This window comes from Ranitomeya imitator, chromosome 2 (assembly GCF_032444005.1).
Source record: "Ranitomeya imitator isolate aRanImi1 chromosome 2, aRanImi1.pri, whole genome shotgun sequence".
NCBI lineage: Eukaryota > Metazoa > Chordata > Amphibia > Anura > Dendrobatidae > Ranitomeya > Ranitomeya imitator.
The window spans coordinates 464,363,770-464,386,444 of NC_091283.1; the positions used below are offsets into that span (position 1 = coordinate 464,363,770).

At 40.6% G+C, this 22,675-nt stretch overlaps 1 protein-coding gene across 2 annotated transcripts in view; it reads right to left on the reverse strand.

Annotated features, from left to right (window-relative positions):
* Nucleotides 1-1,733: 1,733 nt before the first annotated feature.
* The window catches only part of LOC138664477 (cadherin-like protein 26), a 170,260-nt gene continuing 149,318 nt past the window's right edge, over nucleotides 1,734-22,675 (reverse strand). The window contains exons 12-20 of one of the 2 annotated variants that reach the window (XM_069751208.1): nucleotides 16,782-17,003; nucleotides 15,800-15,915; nucleotides 12,035-12,091; nucleotides 11,275-11,322; nucleotides 9,162-9,218; nucleotides 8,982-9,065; nucleotides 6,843-6,899; nucleotides 6,563-6,649; nucleotides 1,734-3,981 (exon numbers count right to left, since the gene is read on the reverse strand). In XM_069751208.1, the coding sequence (XP_069607309.1) occupies nucleotides 3,766-3,981; nucleotides 6,563-6,649; nucleotides 6,843-6,899; nucleotides 8,982-9,065; nucleotides 9,162-9,218; nucleotides 11,275-11,322; nucleotides 12,035-12,091; nucleotides 15,800-15,915; nucleotides 16,782-17,003 (944 nt within the window). In that variant the 3' untranslated portion in view covers nucleotides 1,734-3,765. The remainder of the gene's footprint in view (nucleotides 3,982-6,562; nucleotides 6,650-6,842; nucleotides 6,900-8,981; nucleotides 9,066-9,161; nucleotides 9,219-11,274; nucleotides 11,323-12,034; nucleotides 12,092-15,799; nucleotides 15,916-16,781; nucleotides 17,004-22,675) is intronic. The other variant, XM_069751209.1, reaches the window with a different exon arrangement.

Here is a 22,675-nt window from a genome sequence, read left to right on the forward strand (position 1 = left end):
CTGGCTTCTCCCCTTTTTTGACATGTGACCATCAGTATGAGATATGCATGCTACCAAACACATTCTGACTAGACGGATCCTGCTTTGCTTAATTCACTTGTATTGAACAAGGCCAAGCACACCAAATCGCATACTTTCGGTCACATGCCCACTCCCGGCGCATCGCCAGAGAATCCTGACAGTGTGCACACTGAGCGATTTTGAGGATTCACTGACTGCAGACTTGAGCACCAAATCAGGACAACCAATTTAATGAATGCTCCTTTAAGCAGGGATGAGCTGCAGTACCAGACATAATCTATATACAAGAGTAGCACTTTTTCTATATCTCTGAAACATAAAATTAATTTTTTGATTTTCTTTGAAGTAAAATAAACTATTAAATGTGTCCAACAAATTCTTATAAGACATAAAATTCCATTTTCCAAACAAACAAACTTCTGACCTGAGATGGAGGAAGTAGACATTAAATATGACTAATTAAAAGTTAAGTTACTGTAATATTTCAGAAATGACCCTTTCCACTAACGATATGTTAAAGTCACATTTCATTAAAGACTAATTTCGCAACATTGTGGCAAACTATCATGAAGTGTCTTTTAAAAATGACTGAATTCCTACCCTATAAATCCGGCTGCTAACCTTTTGCTTCAAGGTAAACTCTAGCTGGCGATAAAAGTTTATTTTTCTCTTTGGATCCTCCAGTTACCATGTTTCCATGCCGCATTATCAGAAGTGATGTCATTGCTTGCGATCCATCATCCCTTCTACTAAATGTAAGTAACAGCATTGGATTCCAAAATTATGACCATTTCAACATATCAACCTCTGGCGGCATCCTAAAGGGGTGGCCGAATTACTTGGAAGGTAGACAAAACTTTCTAACCGAAATGACTTTAGTCATCCATGGAGATATTCAAAATGGCCTACCTCAAGACTAAAGTCATTGCTCTGTCTGAAGTCTACTATTCAGATATTACCAATATGGAAGAGTAAAGAACCCCAGAGCCCTGACATTGGGAACCTTATAGCCTAGGGCTAATCAATGCTTCCTGGAAAAAGGTATACAAATTAGCTCCCCTCCCGAAGAAGGAAAGCTACTGTCATTGTCTGCTCTTGTTTGGCAGAGACTCTGGTTTGGCATATATCGTTAGTCATGATGCAAGGCTCGTTAAATGGTCAGACATTGACATCTTCCTCCAATAGGTGGCAATTGTAAGACATCATTCTTAGCTTTATTTTTTCTGGCGGAGAGGTAATTTGCATACATTTTTTTCCATGATGCCTGGTCTATAGGACTCCGTACGGAACCCGGTGGTCTCCACAAGAAGAAAACCAGACAACCAGTACCCTGCTCTTCACTGATGAGTGACACTGACCCCAAAGAGCTGTCTGCATAAGGGTATCTCATTTTTTTTTTTTTTAGATGACTCCTTTTAGGAAATGTCACGTTGTAAGGATGATCAAATGGTGTTGACTTATAGAAAAGCAGTACTAGATATTTGTTACTTCTGTCAGAGCAGTTTGCAGGTCACATAATACCAGCTGTCCCCGAGCAATCAGTTTTGCAAGGCCCTTATTCAAAGTAGTAGTCTGACAAATTCTATCACAGCTCTGATATTATATCATGAAGAGTCCTAGCAAGCAAAAAAAGAGGAAAATCTGCAGGTTACACACATTTCTGACTGCACTTTCCACAAATATGTCTGAAGACTAATGAAGAAAACAACTCCTTTGTTAGAAGGAAAACTTTTATATTCCAATGTTGGCAAAAAAACAGTAATATTTTGTATTTCATTTATATTTACAGATTATCTTTGATCAGTAAAATTCCTAAAACACCAAACAATATTTACAACATATAATACCTGAAGATACCTTAACCATATGATGACTCTTAAAGGAACACTCCAGGCAACTGATCTATTGTGCAATCACTGATGAAGGGCTTGAGGGGCAGAGCCTGAATTTCTCATTGGTATTGTTTGAATTCCTGTGTCATGCACCACCCACTCCCAGCCTTGCATTTGACATAACACAGTTATGGGGATGCTACCAATGCCATTATAATAACTACCAGATATTGTCTATGCTCCTAAGTAAATTAGTCCTGATGACCAGTAAAATTTGTTGTCTGAATATGAAAAAATATTGGATCCAGTCGGGTGAAAGATTCACATCTGTGGCTACTGTAATTTCAGTTGGAACTGTAGTTTCAACAAACTTTGAAAAAAATCAATAGCACATGTGAATATAAGACACTTTGAAATATATATTAATATAGAATCCTGTTTCTTTCTCCCCTTAGGAGCCACTTTTTCTCCTCTCTCCTGCCTCCTAACCTTGACATTCAATCTGAAAAAAACAGCTCGTTTTTGCTCAAGAAAAGAGTGCTAACAGAGTGGGGTGCCAGATTATTTAACCTATTACATTATATAGATAGAGGAGTGGGGAAGAAGGAGCAGAGTGAGAAAAAGGCAGAGGGAAACACAGTAATATCATGCTGAGCTTTCCTACAAGTATTTTACCTCATAGTAGATCTGGATTCACATTTACACAGCTCAGTACTTCTGTATAATTTCTGCCTTGCTGCTTCTATCTGTGAGCTAAAACTGAACGAAGATCAGGAATCCCTCTCTGTGTGCCACACAGTAAATGGACACATCATTGCAACTAGTCTCTTCCTTGCAGCTCAGAGTGGATTGCAAATTAGAGATAGAGCCTGCCATGAGGTAAACTGGTTAAAATGTAGGATACAAATCATATAACGGACACACAGGACAGCTGATTCTGAAATGTTAGTTGAAAGTACAGTTAACCTTTAATGGTAGCCTGCTATGCTGTTGTATGTTATATGTACTCCCTTTCACCGATTCACCATATCAAAGAATATTTACATTTGATTAATCAATTTTTAATTCTTATCTTCAAGCATAATTCCAGTCAAACACATAGCTAGCCATCATTCAAGCAGTAGGTGGCAATTCTCCTGTCCAAGGGGGTAGTGTTATAATAGTTATAATCTGGCCCAAAGGAAGCAATTTTATAATAGTGATATTCTACCCCACAGGGAGCAATATTCTTGTAAACAATTTTATAATAGTTATAGTCTTGTCTATACAGGCAGTATTAAAAAAGCTAGAATTAAACCCAATTTTGGTCAGACCAACACATATTGGGGCATAAACATTTCTGTTCTGTTTATTCACTCAGAGGGGGGCAGCAATGGGCATAGCGGAAAGCTATTGAGATATGATGGGAGATTCATAATAAAAATGTCAGAAGAGGAATGGATCATATTGTGCTTGCAGGTCCACATTATGTGATGTCTCTCACCACTCACCACACACTTGTCCACTATACAGTACATAACTGATTGACCTTTTACAACAACTCCAAAGATAACCCAACACCATTCATTGTGTCCATCAAAGACACACGCTATGAAAAATCTCCAAGATCTTCTATGAGATGAAGTTAAGAAATAGTATCCCATCTTGACTTAATAGAAAATATAGTCTTAAAATGAATCAGTTGACTGAGACTATCATCTTCGGTCAATGTAAGAGTCCAAGTTGCATAAACAGTTATGGATACTCTATCCAGAATATGACACCTTCCCCCTCGAGAAAAAAAGGGCAACCTCTCGGGAAAAGTGACTTTAGTTGTTTCTTGATACTTCATCTTCCATTTTTAACATCAGATCTCACTATACACAGTTCAAGAGATATCGAAGTTTGTTTCTAGACAAACAATATGTTTTTTTTATAGATCAGTTGTGGTGGGAACTTTCATCTTGTGGTCTTCACAAATGTTCTCCAGCATATTGAACTTGGAACCAAAGCTCTGGACATTCGAGATGTTGACACTACTGCCTGAAATGCTGATGGATTCCAGAGAAGACGCGTAAGAAACATCTCCTTCTTCAGCATATACTCGTGGCTTGTACATGTCAGGTACGTTCATCTGGGCATGCAGTTTCTGTAGACAAAAGTAATGCTTAGAATAAATTCCATGAATGTTCTGTAGAAACGTGTCACATCAGATGCCATAAACATCAAATATCTCAACGTCATAATTATATGGAGTTCAGAGATTATAGTAATGACCTACCCATTACTACTACAAGTGTAGTCCATGAAAACTTTTGATTTGGCCCTAATCACTTGCTTTTCTTTTTAGCAAGCTCTGCACTTGAACATTAAGTGACATTAGTGACCTAGAGGTTGCGGCCTCCTCGGACCATGAGTCCTTAGACACTGCCCCAATGGTCAGTTTGCCCCTGCATATGTGCCATTTGAATTGGATTGTGAGGTAAAGCAAAATCATAGTACATGGAACTGAGGTCTATGCTGGAAATCTACCTTTCTGTCCATATATTGCTAAGTGGCCAAATGACTACTTAAAATCTGATCACTTAATACAACTCAAAAAAATAAATGTATAAAATGACATGCAATTAAATTATTTGTAGCCTATTGTTAATAGTGCATTGATGGCTAGGATTCTGTACAATGTCTCAATGGTTCTTTTTTTCATCATTCTAGCCACAGCAGTTTTTATATTTGCTGGATAATTATATATATATCACCTAGCACACAGCGGCCAGGAGACATCAAACTTAAGGAAAGCATTTTCCAGTATAAAGACAGTAATTTGTTAGTGCAGAATCATTATTTTTTCTGTTTGCTGATTTGTGTTTTTAGAGATCTGGGAGCGATCATTAAATGCCAAGAATAGAATGCAGCCTCTCTCATCCAGTTTATAGTTGTAACTCTCATATCTCTGTACTTCAGCATAAAGATTACATTCGTTATTAGGTGTTAGAGATAACAGAGGATAAAATCAGAAGATAATTCAAGTGTTTGAATGGTGTATGCAACCCTTTGCAATATTAAAAGGTAAATTTCACTGAATAACATATTGGTAAATCAAATTTTATAATTATTTAAGGGTTTGTGGAATAGAACAATCACCCATTTATCTGGGACTATAGTATTTTGTAGATGACTTAGGCTCAATTCAGGCCACTTAGAGATCCATATCATTTGACATCCTTAAACCTCCCTGTGTCTGAAAATTAGAATATATGGTCATGACAAATACTTGCTAAGATATGAGAAAGTAAGATTTAAATAAAATAAGAAGGCAAAATAATTATATGTAAAGAAATATGATAAAGGTGTGTGCAATATAGACCAAAGGCATCTATGAAGACTGCAGGGTTTTTTCACAGGCACTCTTGGGGCTCACATTCTCTCTGTCTTCTTTTATTTAGTGATAAAATGTTCGATGTGACCATGCACTTTTCTCAATATTTAGAAGCTGCAAAGGGACTGTAATGGGGTCTGCAATTACTCCATGTGAGGAAATAAGGCAGACTAGAAGTCAGAAGCCTGCTGCTGAGGTAAAGCAAGAACTCTCATTCAGGAGAAAATCAGTGCTATAAAACTCCTGCAATATAGTACAACACTTCATTACTGCGACCTGATGCTGTGGCAACACTGATTTCTAATGATTAGTAAGACAAAATATTATTTGATTTGCTAACTTATCATTCAAAATGCCTCAAGAGATTTGCACTATGGCTCCAAATGCCCTCAGGGTAAAATTTCTTTTTTAAGTGCACTATTACTGTATTTAAAAGTGAGTTATTCAAGGGGTTGTCTACTATTTGGACAATCTCTTCCCAAATACTGTATCCCCTTGTTATTATACCAGTGCTGAAAACAATCAGGGGCCTATAATGGGTTGCAGCACACACATCTCCCTCAGAGGTCTGGACAAATCACTGTCATCCAAGCACTGGTGGCAACACACCAACATCACTGGAACAGCAATTTTTTTAAGATAAAAGTAAAACAAAATATTAAAATGATCAGAAATATTATAAAGGTACACACAAGATCTTTATCTAAACGAGGGTACAGGGTACAATGTAGAGTTTTTTACGGAGGAAAATGTTAAGGCTCTCAATTTAGACTTCGGTTCCATTTAAATATCATGCGAAAATTTTATATGCCTCCTTATATTTAATTCTTTAGAAGCCTGGGGACTGTAATGGGGTCTTCAGTTACTCCATACAAGGAAATATGTGAACACTATAAGCCGATAGTCATGGATGGCTGTTATATTTGACTAAGCGTTTCACTGAATAGAAGCTACTTTTTAGCTGGCATTAATATTTAGGGGCAGTTAGACAACATATCTCTACCATATTAGCCTATTGTAGTTCTGTGGCCTGATTCCGTGGCAGGTAAAACACAGAGTTGCAATTTATGGTGATAAATTACAGGGATACACATACCATTTGTACAACCTATGCAGTTGCATAACGAACAAGCTAATTAATAGCCCCTATTGAATAAAGAGCATACTGTCCTTTAAACTGCATATAAGGAACTGAGTTAATATATTTTAGTTCAGTAGAAAGAAAGACATACAAGAGTATTACAGTATGTGACAAGTTATTAGGAACCAAAAGACCTCTACACCATCTTTGTAAAAAACCCTGTGCTGTCTATGCCCACCCTGCTGTCAGTGTATTAATATAACATTCTACCTTTGTTAGCGTCGTCTCCAGTGTCCTGGAAAATTTTCTTTGCAAAGAACTGTGATTAGTCAAAGTACGATGTCCAGCATTTGCATGCTAAAAAATAAGACAATAATATTAATATGCACTGCGCAAAATATAAAACTAAATTCAATACAATAATCCCAGTTCCCCAAAGAGTTAACTATTGACCAACCAATAAAAGTGCATTGTTGTATTAACCTTGAGTATCTCTGAACTAACTAAAATATCATCAACCATGAAACCCGTTGGATCCAAAGAAACTTACCTGAATTCTCAGGGAGCTGACTCTTTCAAAACTTTGCTTTCTTCCAACGTGATAGCTCTGAAACACATTACATGCACATTTCAGGGATCAACCAAGAAAATCCCAATGCAGTGATATATGTTACTATGGCATAAGGGTTTCATGCATAGGGAAGCTTTATTCTAGTCTTATTTGCTTTTGTTTCTGCATCTTTGAAAAACAAAATCATTCATTTTATATATTTTGGATGGTTTTGGTGATATAAATCATACATTTTTATTAGCTACAATGGCTCTTTCAACTGGGTGTCTCTCAAACTGTCCCTTCAGAGAGGTAGCGGACTAGAACTCTAGTGTCACCTATTGGAAGTAGCAATCCTAAAAGTCAATGTCGACCCTTTAATGAGCCTTGTCACATGACTTAGGATAAAAGCCAAACCAGAATCTCAATTTTCAGACACTGTGTTTCGGGGTACTGCCCCTTGTCAGTGCAAAGTGGAGATCTGGTTGGCTGAGTGAGAGGCGTCTAACTGGGATCCAAGAAGTATCGTTTCTCCTTGCGGAGAGTGACATGTTAAGCATGTCGAGGTGAGGAGACTTAAAGCTCTGTCTGCAAATTGAGATTTTGGTTTGGCTTTTATCCTAAGTCATGTGACAAGGCTCGTTAAAGGGTCGACATTGACTGTTAGGATTGCTACTTCCAATAGGTGGCACTAGAGTTCTTGTCCTCTTCCTCTCTGAAGAGACAATTTGCATATTTCCCAGAGGAGCATTGCGGTTTTAAGTCTCCTCTTCTCGACATGCTTAACATGTGACTCTCCGCAAGGAGAAACGATACTTCTTGGAACTGGGTGTCTCAGATGTTTCAGTGATATATTTGATTCTGTAGATAAAAAATATTATTTAATGTGAATGCTGCATAGGGGACAAATTGCAGACTAATATCCGTACACTTCTTCTCCCTTTAAAGCTAGGAGCAAAATAAATAGCACAACAGAGTAACAATGCATTTGGCAATTATTAGGATAAGGAAGGGGTTGATGTTTTCAGAATTGCCATATAGTATAGGATTTTGTGCAAGCTGGCACCTGTACTTGTCTTGGGTACATGGGAGTGTTGATTTGCACTTGCACTTTAAGATTTTCTCCCTTTTCCCTTATTACTTTCTTCTTTAAAATTGATTACCATAGTCTGCTCCCCCATTCTTCTTAATGTAGGTGGACCTTGTGTGATACACTTTTCTACTTTGTCTTTAAATGTATTGCTACTGTGTCTATTTTTATATAAATTGAATAAACTATGTGTAATTTGTGGCTTTGGATTCTTGTGCTCTCTTTATTCTTTGGTTGTAGTCATATAGTGTAGGGTGTGGTAATTCTCAGAACTCACTTAATCAAAGACTCTTAACGGGGTGCGACTAAGGACTCATGCAAGCGACCATTGTATCGGTTGGCAACACAACAGATCACACCAATGTTAGTCTATGGGGCTGTGCAGATGTCCAATTTTTTCCTTGAACAGAGTCTGTCCGAGAAAGAAAACAGTGCATGTCCGAGTTTGATCTGATACAGATTGCACTAAGTAAGTCAACCAGTGCGTGGGAATCATCGGACTGCACTCGGAAGTCATATGAGTGCAGTCCAATTTCCACACATTGACAAAATGGAGAAATATTGTTCTCCATCTTCTCCTCACAGTGTGCTTCGATTCTCTCATCTGAGAGAATCGGATCACGCGATGCTGATACTCTGATCAAACATTGACCAGAGTGTTATTTGTATAATTTACCCGATTCTTTGCCGAGAATCTATGGCAGTCTGCACCTGCCCTAACCTGGGGGGATACAAGGATTGTTTTTATACTTATTATGCAGCTATGCATTCTGCTATTTGCTATCATGTATCATGTATGTATGCTATTTGCTTACATTCATGAAGGTTATAAATTAAACGGACACTACAGAATTCGTTGGAGAATGTTGGAAATCATAAGCCTGTATATTTCTTATTTTCATGAGTCATAATCTGAAACCCTGGGTGAAGCTGCTACATCTACAACTCCAGTATTCTAAATGGTACATGGTCCGTGGGGGGCTGACTATGTTATAGATTTTGCATTGAGGTTCAGTTACACCTCAAACAAAATGGTGTTTTAAAATTACCGAATGTCGACGTCTGTTAGATCGATCAAAACCTCCTGTTCCTGCTCCTACTCGGTTTTCATCTTTATTTTTGAAAGAATGAACCTGTGAGAAACAAAAAAAATTAGGGAATGAGAAATTACTCCAACTGAAAGAAAAAATAATTTCTTGACAACTGTCTGAGAATCTAGGAACACTTACCTGAATGCTGTTAGAACGACCCACTTTTGTCTTATTGTGGACGATCACTGTTGGTGCCTGCGTGTGAGAGAGAAATATTGGGGAATTATCAAGCATCAAGGAGGTATGACAGGCAAGAACACAAGGGCCCAAAAACAATGGCAGTCTCTACCGCTGGAGAACCTAGCTGCCAATACATCCACATTGGAATTAATAGGTTAGTGGACCAAGAGCAACAGCAACAACAACATCATTCCTCATGCAACCCCACAATGACCGTAACAGACGGGCCTAACACCCCCTCTGATCTCATGCAGGAATGATCCATGGGCATAGGGAAGAAGAATAGGTCACATCTCAAGACCAATCAGAGTTTTTAATAGACCAAAACAGATAGGGAGGGTCTTTGTCACCAGTAGACACTTACAGATATCCACACCACCGCGGAGATTGATGGTGACACATGTTGCTAAGAAAGTGCTTAGATTTATGTGTCATCTAAACACCCTGGCTACATACGGTATACCAGATTTTTGGTTGTATTCCAGTGGCGCCCCGGGTTCTCCATATCTGCATGATCTTTAGTTCTGACTACTACTAACTGACAGTGGACTAAGTTGTTAACAACCTAAACTAAGAAGACACCTAAGGACCTTCAAAAGATGCTGTATAGTCTTCTATTATCTTCAAGATGAACACCAAGATCCCCACATCAGCATGGAGATGACATAGCACCACCTAATCATGGTGGCCCAGGTTGCCATCAAGTTACCTAAACTAAACAACTGAGTGAACCCTCTCAATACATACACAAGAGTCTTCGATACTATTGAGTTGATGTCCTCCAATCGACACAGTATCAATTAAAGTCAGTAGTGCCAACATTTTGTTAAGCAGCCACCCATATTTCCTCAATACATATACATGGTCTTCAGATTTATACATCTGACACCCCATAATTTCCCCAGCAACAAACAAATGAATGGGTGTCATCAACTGGTGGTGAGAATCAATCCAAAGGACCTGGTCCATCTCCATGTTGATGATCTGTAGTCATTGGACAGGAGCCCTGAGAACCACCATTACTTGACGTAATCTGCAGCTCTTCTGATTAGTCGACTCTGTGTGATGTCATCAGTGATGTATGATGCACAGGTGACATCTCACTAGGCCGGATAATCAAAATAAGAGCCGTGAATGCTGCCAGGTAGGACGTGGCTCTCAGGGCTCCTGCCCAGCTGTCACAGATTACCAATGTGACCATGTGGATCCTGCAAATTGATCCACACTAACTCTAAGGCCGGGGTCACACTTGCGAGTATGATGCGAGAAACTCGCGCGAGTCTCTTACATCACTACCGGGCACTGCCACCGGCCCTCGGTACCAGAGCATTCAGCTGCATAGAAATACATGTAGCCGCACACTCCGGTCCCGAGTGCCGGTGGCAGTGCCGGGTATTGATGTGAGAGATTCGCGTGAGTTTCTCGCATTGCACTCGCAAGTGTGACCCCGGCCTTAGAGCTAGTGTGGATCAATTCGTATGGCCTAGTTTCTAAACACCCTCATAAGCTTTCTCAACATAAGGGATTTTTTTGTTGGACACCCCAACAGATCGCTACAGGAATTGCTAAACATTCACCTTAACTTTCTGAGTGCTGCCTGGAAAACTGCAGTTCTCCTTAATGAACTCTCTTAAAAATTCCTCTCCTGCCTTTGCAATGATAGGATAAACAGATCCATTTTTTACGTTTTACTCAATATTACCATAAATTACTCTGCCCCCTCCCCCACCACTCTCATAATCCTAGAGAAGTCTCTGGGGTAAAGGATTACAGTAGAGCTCGCTGGTCTGTTGAAAATAAAAATAAGAAATAGGGAGCTGTTTTTTTTTTCCTTCTAATTAGTCAGCTTTTACTGGAGTCTATTTCTACCTTTTACCTCTAAATATGTAAATTTATTCCTGAAGCCTTTGCTGCAGACCTGAGAATAATTCACAAGTTTGCTGATTTGAGATTTTCATTGGAAATTGTGAAATTGCTTACAACCTGAACGGAAGCAATGTATCACCTCGCTCCATAATCCTCTCCCCTCCCCATGCATGCTAACATGCAGAAAGTTTAAACTTCTACTTACCGATAACCTTCTGGTACTGGATCGGCGGAAAGCCGAGTCAAGCTCCTCCTATCCAAGAGATAGGCACATGTCTTAAAGGGATTTTTGGCATTCCCTTTTTGTGAGAAGGATTCCCTTAAATAAGGTAATCACTGGGTTCCCAGGTTCTGGGAGCTCCTAAGGTCAGCTGGAGCAATCTAGCAGTAAAAGTTCAGTTTCCCTGCAGCACCCCCACAGGTGAAATGAAATATTACACAGTTCACATTGACACCAATGTTGTTTCTGTGTAATATATGGACATGCTGCGTTCTCCAGATAACAGGACTTTCTTTGTAGTCGGCTCCTTGTAGTCGCTTGCTGCTTTGGTAAATAAATGAACGTATTAAAGCAGCTGTACAGGTTAAGAAAACATGGCTGTTTCTCCCAGAAACCGTGCCACCTGTCCATGGGTTATGTGTGGCATTACGTCTCCGCTACATGGAAGTGCTGCAATGCCATACACTGCCATGAACAGGGTTCTAACTTTCAGTCTCGGTAAGAGTGATCCCACAGTGGCACACACTTCAGAAACTGGTTCATCTATGATCCACTGGCATTATATGATGCTCTTCTCATAGCCATGTATTGGGCAAGTGTACAAGCTTAATAGCTTCTGCCCTACAACTATCCCTACCATCTCTAGACACAAACACCATTAGATAAACAAGTGAATAGATTCTGTATGTAAGTAATAAATATTATAGCTTAATATAAAGTATTATATGAGTCACAGGCAGATTACCTGATCATTGGTTGTGCCATCAGGTATGTTTCCTACTCCATTCAATACTTCTGCAGCCTAGTGTGAGATACAGATGTCATAGATAGATTGATTGATTGATAGATAATAGATAGATTGTAGATAGATATGGGATAGATAGATAGATAGATAGATAGATAGATAGATAGATAGATAGATAGATTGTAGATAGATAGATAGATGTTGTGAATTCTGTGGCAGAGCTCCCTCCTGTGGTCACAAGTGGTACTTCGGCTGATTCTCTCTGTGAGCTTCTGTTGGTGGAGGGAAGTGGTACTGCGGCTTCTGAGTTTCCTCCCTCAGGTGATCTGGTGAGGTCGTTAGGTGCTTCTCTACTTAACTCCACCTAATGCTTTGATCCTGGCTTCCTGTCAATGTTCCAGTGTTGGACTTGCTTTTCCCTGGATCATTCCTGTGGCCTGCTGCTCTGCATAGCTAAGTTCTTCTTTGCTATTTGTTTGCTATTTTTTCTGTCCAGCTTGTCTAATTTGTTGCTGGAAGCTCTGGGACGCAAAGGGTGTACCTCCGTGCCGTTAGTTCGGTACGGAGGGTCTTTTTGCCCCCTTTGCGTGGTTTTCTTTAGGGTTTTGTGTAGACCGCAAAGTTACCTTTTCTATCCTCGATCTGTTAAGAAAGTCGGGCCTCACTTTGCTGAATCTATTTCATCTCTACGTTTGTCTTTTCATCTTAACTCACAGTCATTATATGTGGGGGGCTGCCTTTTCCTTTGGGGTATTTCTCTGAGGCAAGGTAGGCTTATTTTCTATCTTCAGGCTAGTTAGTTTCTCAGGCTGTGCCGAGTTGCATAGGCAGAGTTAGGCGCAATCCACGGCTGCCTCTAGTGTTGTTTGGAGAGGATTAGGGATTGCGGTCTGCAGAGTTCCCACGTCTCAGAGCTCGTTCTATGATTTTGGGTTATTGTCAGATCACTGTATGTGCTCTGACCGCTATGTCCATTGTAGTACTGAATTGCCTTTCATAACAGATAGATAGATAGATATGGGATAGATAGATATATGATGGATAGATAGAGAGAGAGAGATATTTGATAGATAGTAGATATACAGTGAAGGGAATAAGTATTTGATCCCTTGCTGATTTTGTAAGTTTGCCCACTGACAAAGACATTAACAGTCTATAATTTTAAGGGTAGGTTAATTTTAACATTGAGAGATAGAATATCAAAAATAAAATCCAGAAAATCACATTGTATAAATTATATAAATGTATTTGCATTTTGCAGTGAGAAATAAGTATTTAATCCCTATGGCAAACAAGACTTAATACTTGATGGCAAAACCCTTGTTGGCAAGCACAGCAGTCAGACGTTTTTGTAGTTGATGATGAGGTTTGCGCACATGTCAGGAGGAATTTTGGTCCACTCCTCTTTGCAGATCATCTCTAAATCATTAAGATTTTGAGGCTGTCACTTGGCAACTTGGAGCTTTAACTCCCTCCATAAGTTTTCTATGGCATTAAGGTCTGGAGACTGGCTAGGCCACTCCATGACCTTAATGTGCTTCATTTTGAGCCACTCCTTTGTTGCCTTGGCTGTATGTTTTGGATCATTGTCTTGCTGGAAGACCCAGCCATGACCCATTTTTAATGTCCTGGCGGAGAGAATGAGGTTGTCACTCAGGATTTTATGGTACATTGCTCCATCCATTCTCCCATTGATTCGGTGAAGTAGTCCTGTGCCATTAGCAGATAAACATCCCCAAATCATAATGTTTCCACCTCCATGCTTGACAGTGGGGATGCAGTTCTTTCGGTTATAGGCAACATTTTTCTTTCTCTAAACGCAGTGAGTTGACTTAATGCCAAAGACCTCAATTTTTGTCTCATCTGACGCAACATCTTCTCCCAATCTCTCACAGAATCATCCAAGTGTTCATTGGTAAACTTCAGACGGGCCTGCACATGAGCCTTCTTGAGCAGGGGGACCTTGTGGGCACTGCAGGATTTTAAATCTTTACAGTGTAATGTGCAACCAATGGTTTTCTTGGTGACTGTGGTCCCTGCTGCCTTGACATCATTAGCAAGTTCCCCCGTGTAGTTTTCTCTCACCTTCCTCATGATCAATGGTAGCCCACGAGGTGAGATTTTACATGGTGCCCCAGATGGATGTCAATTGACAGTCATTTTGTATTTCTTCCATTTTCTTACTATTGCACCAACAGTTGTCTCCTTCTCATCCAGCATCTTATGGTTTTGTAGCCCATTCTAGCTTTGTGCCGGTCTATGATCTTGTCCCTGACATCCTTATAAAGCTCTTTGGTCTTGCCCATGTTGTAGAGGTTAGAGTCTGACTGATTAATTGAGTCTGTGGACAGGAGTCTTTTATAAAGGTGACTAGGTAAGACAGCTGTGTTTAATGCAGGTAACAAATTGATTAGGAGCGTGTAACTGGTCTGTAGGAGCCAGAACTCTAAGGCTACGTTCACACTAGCGTTCTGCTAGTGTGCGTCGCCTTAGCGTCGGGCGACGCAGCGGCGACGCACGCGTCATGCGCCCCTATGTTTAACATGGGGGACACATGCGTTTTTGTGTGTTGCGTTTTGCAACACTTGCGTCTTTTTTGACGCTAGCGTCGGACCAAAAAAACGCAGCAAGTTGCATTTTTCTTGCGTCCGATTTTCGGCAAAAAACGACGCATGCGTCGCAAAACACAGCGTTTTTGCGTGCGTTTTGCCGCGATTTTGTGTGCGTCGTGCGTTGCGTCGCCGACGCAGCGGCGCGCAACGCTAGTCTGAACGTAGCCTTAATGATTGGCAGGGGATCAAATATTTATTTCTCACTGCAAAATTTTAATAAATTTATATCATTTATACAATGTGATTTTCTGGATTTTCTTTTTGAGATTCTACCTCTCAATGTTAAAATTAACCTACCCTTAAAATTATAGTCTGTTCATGTCTTTGTCAGTGGGCAAACTTAAGGTACCTTCACACATAACGATATTGTTAACGATATCGTTGCTTTTTGTGACGTAGCAACGATATCGTTAATAAAATCGTTATGTGTGACAGCGACCAACGATCAGGCCCCTGCTGGGAGATCGTTGGTCGCTGAAGAAAGTCCAGAACTTTATTTCGTCGCTGGATCTCCCGTGGACATCGCTGGATCGGCGTGTGTGACACCGATCCAGCGATGTCTTCACTGGTAACCAGGGTAAACATCGGGTAACTAAGCACAGGGCCGCGCTTAGTAACCCGATGTTTACCCTGGTTACCATCCTAAAAGTAAAAAAAACAAACACTACATACTTACCTACCGCTGTCTGTCCCCGGCGCTGTGCTCTGCATTCCTCCTGTACTGGCTGTGAGCACATCGGCCAGAAAGCAGAGCGGTGACGTCACCGCTCTGCTTTCCGGCCGCTGTGCTCACACAGACAGTACAGGAGGAGTGCAGAGCACAGCGCCGGGGACAGACAGCGGTAGGTAAGTATGTAGTGGTTGTTTTTTTTTACTTTTAGGATGGTAACCAGTGTAAACATTGGGTTACTAAGCGCGGCCCTGCGCTTAGTTACCCGATGTTTACCCTGGTTACCGGCATTGTTGGTCGCTGGAGAGCGGTCTGTGTGACAGCTCTCCAGCAACCAAACAGCGACGCTGCAGCAATCCGGATCGTTGTCGGTATCGCTGCAGCGTCGCTTAATGTGAAGGGGCCTTTACAAAATCAGCAAGGGATCAAATACTTATTTCCCCCACTATAGATAGTCGCCAGTTACTACAAAGGTAACGTTACCATGCAATCTTTATTCTCCGATTCCTCATTGTATGTAATCAGTGAGTTCAGAGGTTCATTTTCCACAGGAACCATGACTTTCTTAGTTTCTATCTTGCACAGCAGGAGACATAGTACTGTATGTATGAAAAGGGAAAATGAAGGTGAGTGCTTGGAGGAGACACAGCAGCAGGGGGCACTGTAACAAGAACAGAGACCAGACTGGTAAAATACAGTAAATCTTAAGAAAAGACAAGTGAGGAGTGTGAAAGCCCCCTGCCATCAATCAATCCCATACCATATATCCCAGGGGTGTCATACTGCATTCCTCGAGGGCTGCAAACAGGTCATGTTTTCAGGATTTCCTTGTACTGCACAGGTGATAATTTGATCACCTACACACATAATGATTGCAGCACCTTGTGCAATGCTAAGGAAATCTTGAAAACACGCAGGGTTTGCGGCCCTCGAGGAATGCAGTTTGACACCCCTGATATATCCTGTATAATGTGCGAACAGAACAGAAGGCAGTTAAATGTCAGCAGAGACTGCGAGAAGTAACACTGCCCCCTAGTGGACAGCTCTGGTAATGCATCAGATCATGATTAGAACACTTGTAACAATCATGTTCAATCTGTTATTTCCATTAAAATTAAAAGTGCAACAAGAAAATTATACAGCTTGTCAATCCTAATCAAGTCACATTTCTGAACTGTCTAGCATTTCCAGCTGTCAGGGTAATCTGGACATTATAGTTTCACAAGAGCTGGATATTCACAAGTTGGAGCACTTACATATGGTAAATTAAACCTCTTTCCATGGTAAAGCAGTTCCAGCTCCTTAAAAATCCCGTAATGTAAACAATTGTATTTTCTAAACTGCAGTGAATTAAAGTATTTTTCTACAGTGCCCCTAAAGGGAGCATAAGGTACTGCAGTCTGGTATCCAAAAACCGTGGGAAAGTTCTATGGACAAAGTATGCATAAGAAATAGAGCTACTCACAGAGGAAGAATACCGGAACCAAGAGGATCAGTGCAATGGCGCTTCCACTTAGGGTTGGGGGATCTGGCATTTTCTCTATACAGACATCGCCACCCAAGCAGTCACACACGTACACCGTGATGTTCTCCAGAGAGACCACTCCTTGGAGGTCATAGATTTCCAGATGCAATGTGTAGTTTCCTTGACGAGCATCTTTCTCCTTCTTCACTTTGAGGATATCATCTGGAAAGATCAATATTGTATAATTGTCAGAGATTCCGAGACTTTGGTTGTCACGAACCAATAGACAAGTAGTAAAAATGTAAAGAATTTAAAAAAATTGTAATGGAACAGTCAAGTCAAAGATGATAAGCCGTCTTGTTCCTGATGCAGGGCCTGAGGGATGAGAACATGACGCATGGAGCTACACGAAAGAAAGGAGTCATGCCCTGCCCCTGAGGACCTGCACATAACAAAGTGCATCAGATTTTCCCGAAATGTTCCCTCGAGTCTAATTTAGTATTAACATGTGCATTAGATAAATCAAACTATTTTTGCCGTCAGGAAGCTAAGAGTTAATCCTATCTTCATAAATGGCCATTGTCAGATTTTGCCTGTGGAATCTGCTTTTCTGCTTGTCACAATTTGCAGCCGTTCTTGAGATATTAACACTTTTCTTTTCTTTCCATCTCATTGCTTAGGAGACCGACCACCGCTGCTCTCTAGCTTGTAAGCGCTGCGCTGCAGCTGGCAGGGACTAGGAGGCAATAGCGAACTTTAGCGATCCTGGCCAACTTCAAAAGAGTGCTTACAAGCGCAACAGAAAAGAGTTTGTAAGCACGGTGCATATTCTGCCATCTAGCAGTGGTGGTCGGTCTCGAAGGCAACGAGCTGTAAACAAAAGAAAATTGTAATGTATCTCAAGAAAGGCTGACAATTTGAATAAGCAACAAATGGTAAAATTACTTGTATTTAACAACAATATCCATATATGAAGATTGAAGTAATCCCTTTAACAAGCTGCTGTTGATTCATTCATATTTCTATTTGTTAAATATTTAGGTCGGCTTCACACTTGCGAGTTTTACGGACGTAAGAGCGCAGAAACTACGTCCGTAAAACTCGCAAAAAATACGGCACAATTATTCTCTATGCCCCTGCTCCTATCTGCCGTATTTTACTGATCAGTATTATACGGCTTTCTACGGCCGTACAAAATCGCAGCATGCTGCGTTTGTCACCGTACTGCGCAAGAAATACGCCAATGAAAGTCTATGGAAGCGTGAAAAATACGGATTACACACGGACAAGCAGTGTGACTTGCGAGAAATACGCAGCGCTGTTAGAGAGAAAAGCCGGTAATTCAGTGCGGTGTACAGTAAAATCACACTGACAGCTTACAGTCCAATAGGTAGAATAAATGTGTACACATAGAATAGGTATATATATATATATATATATATATATGTCAGTGAGACACATATATGTATATATATTAATATTTATTCCAGCGCTATACAGCTTGAAAGCCGGTAATTCAATTACCGGCTTTTTCTTTCTCCTTCCTAAACCCGACATGATTTGAGACATGGTTTACATACAGTAAACCATGTCTTCTCTCCATTTTTTTTGCAGATTCCACACTACTAATGTCAGTAGTGTGTATCTGCAAAATTTTGCCGTTCTAGCTCTTAAAATAAAGGGTTAAATGGAGGAAAAAATTGTCGTGGGCTCCCGCGCAATTTTCTCCGCCAGAGTAGTAAAGCCAGTGACTGAGGGCAGATATTAATAGCCTGGAGAGGGTCCATGGTTATTGGCCCCCCCCGGCTAAAAACATCTGCCCCCAGCCACCCCAGAAAAGGCACATCTGGAAGATGCGCCTATTCTGGCACTTGGCCACTCTCTTCCCATTCCCGTGTAGTGGTGGGATATGGGGTAATGAAGGGTTAATGCCACCTTGCTATTGTAAGGTGACATTAAGCCTAATTAATAATGGAGAGGCATCAATTATGACACCTATCCATTATTAATCCAATTGTAGTAAAGGGTTAAATAAAACACAAACACATTATTTAAAATTATTTTAATGAAATAAAAACAATGGTTGTTGGAGTATTTTATTCTACGCCCAATCCAGTCACTGAAGACCCTCGTTCTGTAAGTAAAAAAACATAATAAACCAACAATATACTTACCCTCCGCAGATCTGTAACGTCCAACGATGTAAATCCTTCTGAAGGGGTTAAAACATTTTGCAGCAAGGAGTTCCGCTAATGCAGGCTGCTCCTTGCTGCAAAACCCCGGGGAATGAGGCTAAATATAGATCATTGACCTATATTTAGCCTCATTCCCCGGGGTTTTGCAGCAAGGAGCAGCCTGCATTAGCAGAACTCCTTGCTGCAAAATGTTTTAACCCCTTCAGAAGGATTTACATCGTTGGACTTTACAGATCTGCGGAGGGTAAGTATATTGTTGGTTTATTATGTTTTTTTACTTACAGAACGAGGGTCTTCAGTGACTGGATTGGGCGTAGAATAAAATACTCCAACAACCGTTGTTTTTATTTCATTAAAATAATTTTAAATAATGTGTTTGTGTTTTATTTAACCCTTTACTACAATTGGATTAATAATGGATAGGTGTCATAATTGACGCCTCTCCATTATTAATTAGGCTTAATGTCACCTTACAATAGCAAGGTGGCATTAACCCTTCATTACCCCATATCCCACCGCTACACGGGAATGGGAAGAGAGTGGCCAAGTGCCAGAATAGGCGCATCTTCCAGATGTGCCTTTTCTGGGGTGGCTGGGGGCAGATATTTTTAGCCAGGGGGGGGCCAATAACCGTGGACCCTCTCCAGGCTATTAATATCTGCCCTCAGTCACTGGCTTTACTACTCTGGCGGAGAAAATTGCGCGGGAGCCCACGCCAATTTTTTCCGCCATTTAACCCTTTATTTTAAGAGCTAGAACGGCCAAATTTTGCAGATACACACTACTGACATTAGTAGTGTGGAATCTGCAAAAAAAATGGAGATAAGACATGGTTTACTGTATGTAAACCATGTCTCAAATCATGTCGGGTTTTAGGAAGGAGAAAGAAAAAGCCGGTAATTGAATTACCGGCTTTCAAGCTGTATAGCGCTGGAGAAATTATTAATATATATACATATATGTGTCTACTGACATATATATATATATATATATATATATATATATATATATATATATATATATATATATATATATATATATATATATATATATATATACATATATATATATATAGACAGTATATATATATTTTTTTTTCTTTTTGGGACACATGGATCACTTCTATAGCGGTATGTTGGTTTTGCAAGCCTGCGAGAAAACCACGCAGTACGGATGCCATACGGATTACATACGGAGGATGCCATGCGCAAAAAACGGTGACACACCCTGCCTACGGAGGAGCTACGGACCACTATTTTCGGGACTTTTCATCGTATTACGGCCGTAATATACGGACCGTATTTTCATACGCTGAGTGTGAAGCCGGCCTTACAGGTAAACATATCATCTCATTGTGACGACCTTCCTTTTTAAATTAATCTAGCCAAGTGGTCGCTGTGGGTAAAACTGATGAAATCTCTTCACTGAGCCAAATGATGCTTTAGTTTATTTATTTTACTTCTTATATAGCACCATCATATTCCACAGTGCTTTACACACATTATCACCGCTGTCCCCAATGGGACTCACAATCTACATTCCCTATCAGTATGTCTTTGGAATGTGGGAGGAAACTCACAATGTAAACACAGGGAGAACATACAAACTCCTTGCACATCTTGTCCTTGGTGGGATTTTAAGCAAGGACCCCAGCGCTGCAAAACTATAGTGCTAACCACTGAGCCACTGTGCTAACTATTGAGCCACAGTGATAACCATTAAGACACCATACTAACCACTAAGCAACGTGTTACTCACTAAGCCACCGTGCTAACCACTGAGCCACCGTGCTAACCACTGAGCCACCGTGCTAACCGCTAAGCCGCCATACTAACCACTGAGCCACCTTGTTGTCCACCAACAGATGCTGTCTGTATGCGACTACCCTTTTGCCTGATCTCACATTTTCTGATCATAAGTGAAGCTTCGCTTTAAGAAATGAAATGTCTTTACAGAACATAACACGGCACACATTTCTGATCTTCCTATTACCACAACGTTAGATATTATTGTTGGCTTCATTGACAAAGGAATGTGACGTGATTTTTACCTTTTGTCTAAGAAACAGTTGAAGAACTCGCTAATATATTACCTAGAAACATGCCATTTCTAAGCTGTGTCTGAACTTCTGTGTAAAGTGTCAGGCCTCGTCAAGGCCTTCACTGGGGTTTTGCCTACGGGGAATGACAAGGAGCTTGCAGGTGTGTCTCATACTTGGGGTAACCAGCTCTGCAGGTATAATCAGCGACTGTCCGTACATATTTTTGACAGGTCACATTTGGGGTAGTGAAAACATAACATAATTCTCCTTACCAGTCATCTAATACTGTACTTCAAGGACAAAACAAAAGTGTTTGTAAAAATCCAGGGGATAAGGCCGACAGGATAACTGTCAATCTCATGCCCTTCCTCCGCCCTTTAAATACTCATTTTAACATAATGTTAATAGGGTTGTCCAGGACTTTATTACAGCTTGACCTCAGGATAAGTCATCAATATGTGATCTGTGGAGTGCAACACCCAGCACCCCTGCTGTTCCCAGCGCTGCCACCGATGGCCAAAACTGTTAAGTGGCAGAGCTGCACAGCTCCGTCAACTATATTGTGGTCGCAGCAGCGTACTGCATGTCTGCCCCTATTCAAATCAATAAGGGGCAAATGCAGAGTCGACAACTGCAGCCACTATACAGTTGATTGTGTTGTGTAGCTCCATAACTGACCAGTCCAGGCTGGTGCCCGGAACAGCTGATCGCTGGGTTTACCAGTTATTGTGTAAGGGGGTGACTAGGTATGTCACGTGCCTCCCCCACCTTTATTGCTGTGCACATGTAATACATGCGGCATCTGAAGTTTTATTAATGTGAATGTTTTATTATTATGTGCATCATAATTAATGATTGATTCCTGTGTTTGGATACCCAGAGAAGGAATGGACTACGGGCCCCAAATTGTTGCTTCTTATGCGAATAGCTTCCAGGAGCCAAAGGACTGGGGTCAGCATGGCCCTTGTTAAAGAACTTGAACTCTTTGTTCTAGGGCTTCAACCGAGTGGAGTTGGGGTCATGAATGACCCACTGAAGTTAATAGAGACTGTGTGCATTTTATTGATGTTTTATGTGTTATTTTAAAAAGTGAAAAAAAAGTGTTCTAACCATTTTAAATAACAGGTGTCACTATGGTTGATGATGACCATATTTAAGAAGGGAGGAATGTAATGGGGTGACTAGGTACGTCACGTGCCTCCTTCACCTTTATTGCTGTGCACATGTAATACATGCAGCACTCTGACATTTTATTAATGTGAATGTTTTATTATTATGTGTGTACCACAATGTAAATGCATTTGTCCTGTATTATGCCTAAATTTAGGGATAGCATAGAGGTTTTCATAGGATAATAGTGGGATTAGCTTAGGAAGGGCAGATTAGAATAAGGATAATGGATAGAGAGGGTTAATAGATAAAGGCAGCACAGGGGTTAAGAAGTTGGCAGGGGCTACAGAGCAGATCAGCACAGAGCACGGATATAGAAGGACTTACTGATTAGAGTGAGTTGAGCCCCTGCATCTTGCACAAGGACAGGGAGCATATTGCTTATGGGACAGCCTCAGGCTGTGAAGATAGACCTGCTTGGAGGAGAGGGCCTCAAGCCTTGGGATAATGTGAGCGGGCACCAGCTTAGTGGAACTATCTCCAGGAAA